General features: G+C 35.9%; 2 protein-coding genes across 2 annotated transcripts; one reads left to right on the forward strand and one right to left on the reverse strand.

Annotated features, from left to right (window-relative positions):
• The first annotated feature begins 2,176 nt into the window (after positions 1–2,176).
• LOC104090451 (GDSL esterase/lipase At5g33370-like) lies at positions 2,177–5,162 on the forward strand. The gene is made up of 5 exons (XM_009595548.4): positions 2,177–2,472; positions 2,724–2,875; positions 2,961–3,188; positions 3,698–3,947; positions 4,926–5,162. The coding sequence occupies exons 1-5, from the start codon at positions 2,217–2,219 to the stop codon at positions 5,153–5,155; spliced, it is 1,116 nt and encodes a 371-aa protein (XP_009593843.2). The 5' UTR covers positions 2,177–2,216; the 3' UTR covers positions 5,156–5,162.
• Positions 5,163–6,425: 1,263 nt separating this feature from the next.
• LOC138904761 (uncharacterized) lies at positions 6,426–6,971 on the reverse strand. The gene has a single exon (XM_070193265.1). The coding sequence runs from the start codon at positions 6,969–6,971 to the stop codon at positions 6,426–6,428; it is 546 nt and encodes a 181-aa protein (XP_070049366.1).
• Between the last annotated feature and the right edge of the window lie 2,214 nt (positions 6,972–9,185).

Genomic DNA, 9,185 nt, shown 5'->3' on the forward strand with positions numbered 1-9,185 from the left:
ACAAGATTATGAAATTTAGCAATATTCATCAACATTACTGGAGTGCACGTTAATTTTGGAATTACGCCTGTTCTTTCTATCTTCCATCATGATATGTATTAGATTTTCATATTTGGCAATGTGCAATTGAACTTATTTTCTTTTGACTTAAGTAGAAATAATGATGAAAAAACGGATCTTAACTTCACATTGACTTGGCACATGCAATGCTTTTAGTGGCTTTAAGAAAACAAAATAAAAGATGCAATATGTCAAGGATATTCTATAATTAGATATTCTGGACATGATTAGCTAGAAAGGACATATACTCTTAGTAAAACTGAAAAGGATGTACATAGTTTTTAACTAGAAGCGATCTCGTTCAGACAACGTAACTAATACTCCATTTTGTTCATGTCGCCGCGACGTCAATCAACTCTAGACAGATCTTCTTTATTTTGTGTACATATTATATTAATACGACACATGTTGTCCATATTCATCAAACTAATATCCCTATGCTGGTTTGTTGTCTTTTTCAACTGTTTATGAAGGAATGACAGGGGTATCTTGATATTATTTACCTTTTTAATGGTCTAAAAATGAATTTTCATTGAGTATGTTTGGTATAACAGATGTTATTTTTTACGAGAAATATTGGATAACTTATGACTATTGAATTTTATTTACTATATATGTGAAGTCACAAAACTATTTTTTTTTTAATGTAAAAGTAAAATTGAAATATATATACTCATGGTATAATCAGTGACGGATCCAGGATTTTGGGCTCGTGGGTGTTTAACTTTTCTTGACGTACAGTTACTACCGATCACATAGTATAAGTGCATAATTATTTGAACATAACGGTAAAAAAAGTTAATAAAAAAACTCGTATTAATATTATAAACGCGTGTAACGAAAAATGCAACTGGCGAAATTTTTTTTAATGGATTTTGCCACTCTAGAGGAACTATTTGTTTTTAGAAGGGTCGAACTTTGGAGTTTCTTTCTTTCTTTGTTATAGAGAATTACTAGGTACAATACAAAATAAAAAATTTTATAAAAAAGGGGGGAAGGTAAAAAAGAATTCAGGGAAAAAGTAGTCTGGGATGAAAATAAATAAAGTAGTAGTATTGGATAAAAAATGTAGCTACTTGATAAAAATTTAAAAAGGAGACCTAAATGGGGTAAAGGAAGAAAGCAAACTTAAGCCTACTATGAGTGAGTTTCGAACTCCCAACCCCTCACACTACTAAAACAGCCACTATCCTTGCTTGACCAAAGCACCCATCAGCCTTTTTGTTATCTATGTGCTTCCTGGTTTAATATATCAAACACCTCACATTTTCTATATAGCTAACATAGGCTATGTGATAAGGTTAGTGGGTGCTGAAGCACCCAAGTTTAGTATGTAGATCCGCCCATTAGTATAATAATAGTATATTCTATGAGTTATAGAATATACTTAGGTGGTTTGGTCATGTGAGGAGGAGGAACACAGATACCCCAGTGAGGAGGTGTGAGAGGTTGACATTGGAGGGCCTACGGAGAGGCAGAGGTAGGCCAAAGAAGAGGTGAGGAGAGGTGATTAGGCAAGATATGACGCAACTTCAGTTGACCGAGGATATGACCCTCGATAGGAAGGTATGGAGGTCGATGATTAGGGTAGTAGAGTAGGTAGTCTAGAGTGTTCATAACAGTAGTATTGGCACGCAGTCTTGCTTTCTGTTGGTAGTAGGTTTCTGTTATTTTCTTTCATTGTTGATCACCTTACTATCTTGTTGTTTTTATTCTGCTTTTATATGGCTTTTGGTACTGTCACTTCTTGTCTATATTTTCATTAATGTAGTGCTTATGCTTTCCTGAGTCGAGGGTGTATTGGAAACAGTCTCGCTATCCTCACAAGGTCTGGGTAAGGTCTGTGTATACATTACCCTCCCCATACCTACGGTGTGGGATAATAATGGGTATGTTGTTGTCGTCGTCGTCCATGTGTTATAGAAGTACACAAGTTTAATTTAGCGAGGTAATTAAACCAACTGGCCTAGGGTTGATGATGATATCATCATAAGATTCTTCCCACGTTGAACACGGCATTTTTTAACCTTTTGCTCATGTCTATTTTTTCCAGACGTAATTATAAATAAGGTCAGAAATGATATGTAGATGCAGCAACTACTCGAACTGAGTGAAACAAGAAGGAGAATACCTCGAGAAAATTTAAGCTCTCATACATGGCGAAGCTAGGGGATCTTCTCTTGCATAGGTTTAAGATTTTGCTGTTATCTGTTGTTATTTGGTCAACAAAGTTGGTCATGGCAGATGTACCAGCTATTTTTATATTTGGCGATTCGACTGTAGACGTTGGAACTAATAATTATGTAAATGGCAGTCTTGCTACAGCTAACAATCCTTACTATGGAATTGATTACCCACACCACATTGCTACAGGAAGGTTTAGCAATGGCTATAACCCCGCGGATATCATTGGTATATATATTCACTATTTCCTTTCTAAAATGATCAGCTCTCTAAAACATTTTTTGCTATTTTTAGTGCTCACTATAACAATGATTACGCAACTTTTTTGTACTTCGTTCATTTCATTTTATGTGACAGTATTATTCCTTAAATAGTTAAAGATGTTTTTTTGGTCTATCATTTTATAAGTATTTTGAATTATTAACTATATACGTAGCGTAGGCAAATCTAACAAAGAAATTAAATGATTGATTGTTTAGCGACGCACTTGGGTAATTATACGGAAAGCCCGCCAGCCTTTTACGCCTTAGTTGAGAAAACGTCTACAACATTTAAGAGTAGCATACTTCGTGGTGTCAACTTTGCATCAGGAGGATCTGGCATTCTTGATGATACTGGAACTCCTGGATTTGTGAGATCTCAATTATTTCTTACTCCAATCTTCTTTTTCTCTGCATTTATATATTCTGATGATATTTAAATTTTGAGTGTTGCAGCATCATGTAGTATCGCTTACTCAACAAATAGAACAATTCCAAAGTGTATGCGGGAACATCACAGAAATATATGGAGATGACGACATAGCTTCAAAGCTGCTTGCAAATGCCTTCTACCTTATAAGTGTGGGAAGCAATGATTTCTTCGACCAATTCCGTTACAACTACAATATATCTGCACCTGAACTCATCACATATCTCAGTGATACCTTTGCCAATCATTTACAGGTTAAAATATTACTATGTTCTTTCCTATCTCTTAAATCTTGGATTAATCTTCCTTTTTTCCGACCTAGCATTTTACGATTTTCTGTTGGAAAAATAAAAAAAGAATATTCTTGAATGCAACCCCTTCCGGCAAAGTAGGTCTTAACTAATTACATTCTACGTGCATTTGGTACGACGTAAAATATTTTTTACGAGAAAATCATTTTGGTGCTTAGTTACCCGAAAGTATTTTTTTACGAAAATGACTTCCTTCACTTATTAGAGTTATTATGTAATTTTTTTCAGAATTCACCAACGTAACCAATATTACTAGAAAATAATTTTTAGGAAAATATTTACCAATAGACTGTTTTCTATGGAAAATAGTTCGTCACACCAGACACAGCTTTAATTTATCGATAGAGTTTTGGTAGTTTATATTTTGTATTTTCTCTTACTGCAGTATTATAATGTTCTGATTCCTTGTACTATGAAAAGTTGAAAGACTTTTTTGGTTACTATAAATGCAGAATCTATATGATCTGGGTGCAAGAAAATTTGGAATTGTTAGCATTCCAACAATTGGATGCTGTCCGGCTATACGTAGCGTAACACCTGGTGGTGCCTGTAATGAGACACTTAATGATTTTGCTCAATCATTTTATAATACAACGCTTAGCTTGCTGCAAGAGTTCAGCTCAACAAATCCAGGAGTGAAATTTTCACTTGGAAATTCTTACTTGATGACCAAGGGTGTCATTGATAATGCAGTTGCATCAGGTAATTATTGATATATATAACTTGGATCAGTTTTCAGATTAAATCAAAGAATAAGTGGGTGCAAACTTGTGAATATAACCTAACTTGGGGTCGGTTCATCCCCGTTTGGACGTAATGAATTAATCGGTTGATATTTGAACATGGAGATATTTGAAACACAGATTTATAAGTTTTTCTAGATTTCATTCACAAATTTTCAACTGTATTTTATTATCCTTCAAAATTCGGGTTGCATCCATGGCGACACGGCATGGCCCATCCTTGTTGGCGTGAGTGTGGGATCCATAATGGATTTGGGGTACTTTGACTACATTCTATGACTGAGAAGTATAAATTAATTGGGTATTTGATTTGATTTTTATGTTTATGTCATATATATAGTTATATAAAATTTTAGAATCGCTTTTCCTTTACGCGAGCTATCTTATGAATAAAATAATAGGTGTTTATAAAGAATAAAGTTTTATTACTTTTAGTTCAATAACTTTAACTAATCAAAATATATATTTTATTATTGTTCGTATGCCGATACCCATATCCGCACTTGAAAGCGTACCTCTTAATCCTAAAACTTATGCAATGAAAAACACGATATTTAGACCGTACTCGTAACACATACCTCCACCCGAATCCAAGCAACATAGTCACCATCAACGTCAAAACACGGATACTCGAGATAAAAATATCCTAAATCCTAATTAATCCTTGGAAGTTGGAAACTCGAGATAAGAACTATCTCCATTCTAAGTGTCGGTTTAGCCACAAAAAATCGGTTTAACACAAGTGTTAGTTTAGAAAATAAAGAAAACATTAGTTATTGTTTTCAAATCTACTGTTGCTCCTATAAATGATCCATACAATTTATTAAAGGAGTCTCTCAACTATAATTAATAGGAGTACTAGTATTAAATAATTTTCGTAATGTGTGTATCAATACATTAAAAATTGAGTAGTAATTTTTTATTTATGGTGGCGTAGGTTTTGAAGAAGTTGAATCAGCCTGCTGTGGGACAGGACCATCCAAAGGAAGCAGTAAATGTACTCCAAAATCTGATCTTTGCGAGAAGCGCGACAAATACTTGTTCTGGGATTGGTTTCACCCAACTCAGAAAGCATCTGAAATGGCAGCTTTATCTCTTCTTTACGCAACTGGGCAGGAATTTGTCACACCCCTCAACTTCAGTACATTGGCAAGTATTCAGCTGTGAATTGTTATAACGTACTGCCGAAAAGCAAAGAAATTACTAAATAAAACACAGCAGCTAGTTCGCACTGAGGGATTACGCTACGTAGTAGTATTTCACACAATTGTCAAAAACGTTGACTTTGGCCTACCAAAAATATAAGGAGTAATACAGTAGATAATTTTGTTCGTTTTGGAAAAATAATACATGGCCATTTTTTTTTTAAAATTTTTTCCCAGGTTGACCTGGGGGTGTTAAATATTATCTGAAATAGAGTACAAGAGGGGGACTTGACCTTACCTCAATAATACAACACAAGGATAAGAACAAGGTTCTTATCCTTCAAAAAAGGAGCAGTAAAGAGGACTTATTATGCTCCTGCTCTAATCCAAAAAAGTTAACTTACAAAGAAATTTGCCCTGTCATATCTAAGTCTTATGCATGGCAATTGGCTTTTGTCCAGATGATATGGGCCTTTGACACCTGTAGGAAGTTGCTGAAATGAGTAATAGAAGGAGCCAACATCACTAGTAGAACCAATTTTGGCTAATTGATCGGCTACTTGGTTTGCTTCCCTAAAACAATGGCGAGTTTTGATATTAGCATGAATAGAAGGAGCCAACATCACTAGTAGAACCAATTTTGGTTAATTGATCGGCTACTTGGTTTGCTTCCCTAAAACAATGGCGAGTTTTGACATTAGCATGGTTCAATATTTGTAAGATTTCATCAATGATCTTGTTCATTTTATAATTGTTCGCTCTCCTGCTAGTGATCATCTGAGTAATAGTTAAGGAGTCTAGTTCCAGGATGAGTACTCTCTGTAGCCATTCCTGATGCACCAATCAGGCCCAAATTTGGCAGGTTGTGCTTCTGCAACCATATTATTGTTGCATAGAATGGGGAAAGAGAATGCCATTATGAGATCTCCCTTATCATTCCTGAGTAAACCTCCAATACCTGCTTTTCCAGTTCTATTGATAAAACTTCCATCTGTGTTCAACTTTATAGACCCATGTTCAGGAAGAATCCAACAAACAGTTGTACACCGAGGAATAGGCTTCAATTTGATAATTTCTTCACAAAAGGAGATCCAGGGTAATGTCAACTTACATGTAGGAAAAGCCTTAGCCAAGGCAGTTTGAATCATCCAGCTAATTTCTTGAACCATTTTGAATAAATTAAAGTTTTTCTTATCACCATACTTGCAATCGCATCTTTGTTTCCAAATTTCCCAGCAAATAATAACCAGGAAAATTTGAACAGTAAGTTTATGAACATCATTAACGGTTTTCTATTGCCACCATGAGTTTATCAAACTCCTGATAGTGCCTTGATGATATTTGATCCCCAATGGACCACTGAATAGCTTAAAAATAAAATTAGCCGCTTCATCTTTCACAAGCACATGTAGCATAGATTCTGCGTCTGGGTTTCTGCAACAATTATATCTTGAAACTGCTTGATTTCCAAACTTAGTGGTAACTTCATCAAAGGGTAACTTTCCCTGCCATAGTCTCCATGTAAGGAAAGAGAACTTGAAAGGGATTGAATTGTGCCAAACTTTGTGAAGGAAATGATTTTTAGGTTTGCAACTTCTAATCTGCTGCCATGCCGATTTATTGTTGTACTTTCCATTGTCTGTAAGATCCCAATAGACTTGGTCTTGAAGGTTTTGTCTTCCAATGTCAATAGTTTCAATGTGCTTTACCAGGTGATCTGGAAGAGTTTTCTGGAGCTTTTCAAGATTCCATTTTCCACTAACCATGAAGTGCTTGACCAAAGTCTTCGTGCTTTTGGTAGTTTGAGGGACCGCCGCTTCTAAAGGAACTTTGCCCATCCAATTATCCCACCAGAAGCTACATGTGCCGGAGTTCACTTGCCAGACCATAAAACTTTGGGCCTTTGTTCTTACTTGTGTCAAACTCTTCCACAAATGGGAATTGCCTGAAACCCATGCTTTAGAGGTAGGATGAGCTCTAGTATAATACTTGTGCTTCGCAAAGGTCGCCCATAATGATTGTATTGATTGGAATCTCCACTATCTTTTAGTAGCCAATGCCTCACTGAATTCCTGCATACTCCTTACCCCTACCCTTCCTTCATCTATAGGATAGCATAGATTTCTCCATGAACTCCAATGATATTTCTTTTGATCCCCGGTGGAGCCCCAGAAGAAATTGGAGAAGTGTTTCTCCAGAAGTTTAAAAGTTTCCTTTGGCGGAGATAAAGCACTCAGAGTGTAGGTCGGTAATGCTTGGAGGACATGTATTATCAGAACCATCCTTCCTCCATGAGACAACATTCTACCCTGCCAGCCATTTAGCTTCTTAATAACTTTCTAAGCCATGTTGTCAAAGTATTCTATTTTCTTTCTTCCTACATAAATTGGGCACCCCAAGTATCTAAACGGAAAGTCTTTATCCGTGAAGCCTGTGCAGTCTCTGATTCTTTTAATTCTTGTAGCTCCTGTCTTTGGTGCAGTTAGAAAGAAACTTTTTTCTTTATTGACCATTTGTCCTGAACTTTGTTCATACTTCTTAATTTGATGCATTATTAGCTTGATGGATCAGCGACTCCCACTGCTAAAAATTACTTTATCATCTGCATAAGCCAAATGGTTAATTAGTGGACCATTAAGTGACATAGAGAAAGGAATAAGTTATCATAACTGTGACGCATATTTAGAGATCTTGATAGTACTTTAGCAGCTATAATAAATAAGGATGGGGATAAAAGGGTCTCCCTGTTTCAAACCCTGTGAGTATATAAAGAAGCCAGTTCTTATTCCATTAACAATGATAGAATACCAACTATTAGAAATGAGCCTCAGAATTATATCAACCCAATGTTCCGAGAAACCAAATTTTTGTAATATATAAGTTACAAAATGCCAGGACATTCTATCATATGCCTTGGCTATGTCCAATTTGATCACAACATTACCACCCTTATTTGGTTGAGAAATAGAGTGAATAATCTCCTGGGCCAGTTACACGTTCTCTGTAATCAACCTATCTTTGACAAACCGACTTTGGTTCTCGGAGATCAAAATAGGGAGGAGAGGATTAAGCCTCAAAGTCAGGATTTTAGATATAATTTTGTTGGTAAAGTTGTGAGACTGATGGGTCTAAATTCTGAGAAACTAGAGGGAGTATCAACTTTTGGAAGAACCAAAGATGAGTGGGAAAAGAACTTAGTGAAAGGTTTTCCCTGGAAGAATTTCATAACAAAAGCAGTGATATCATGTTTTATAATATCCCAACAAAATTGAAAAAAAGTTCCATTATAGCCATATGGACCAGCAGAGATCTCTGCACTCAAGCTAAAAATTGCATTTTTAATCTCATCTTCTGTTGGAAGGGCAATAAGATTGATATTGTCTTCCTTAGACACACAACTAGGGATACAATCTAGAATAGAGCTGTTAAGAACGGGTTTGGGAAGATTGAAGAGAGCTTCAAAATGTTTGATAACAACTTTTTTAATCTTATCCTCCTTCTGGATCCATTTCCCCCTATGATTCTTTATTCTGTTTACTTTGAAAATAACTGGTGTTTGTATCTCCGTTTTTAAACCATTTCACCTGAGTCTTCTGCTTTAGAAGGGCCTCCTGTAAACCCAACCACTTGGCATATTCAACATGAATTTTGTTAGCGTCACCCCTTCCATGGTTTGTATTATTATCAATGTCTAATTCCTCCAATACCTGGATCTTCTCTTCCCATACCACGACCTGCTAGTTTATGTCCCCTATGTCCTGCTTGGACCATTGGCTTAGCCTCCTGCTAAGTGCTTTCAATTTGGACTGGAGTCTCCACATAGAGTTTTCATGAATAGAAGAATCCCAAACCTCCTTAACAATATCAAAGAATCCAGGAATTTTTACCCAACAATTTAGAAACTTGAAGTAATTAATGTTGTTGTGGTCGCTATCATAGCTCTTCATAAGGATAGGTCGATGGTCTGAGCCAGTTCTGACCAAGAGCCTTACAATATTGTTCTGGAACTTCTGAGCCCAAAGATCATTAATGCAAATTTTATCAAGCCTTTT

This window comes from Nicotiana tomentosiformis, chromosome 2, assembly GCF_000390325.3.
Source record: "Nicotiana tomentosiformis chromosome 2, ASM39032v3, whole genome shotgun sequence".
Classification (NCBI taxonomy): domain Eukaryota; kingdom Viridiplantae; phylum Streptophyta; class Magnoliopsida; order Solanales; family Solanaceae; genus Nicotiana; species Nicotiana tomentosiformis.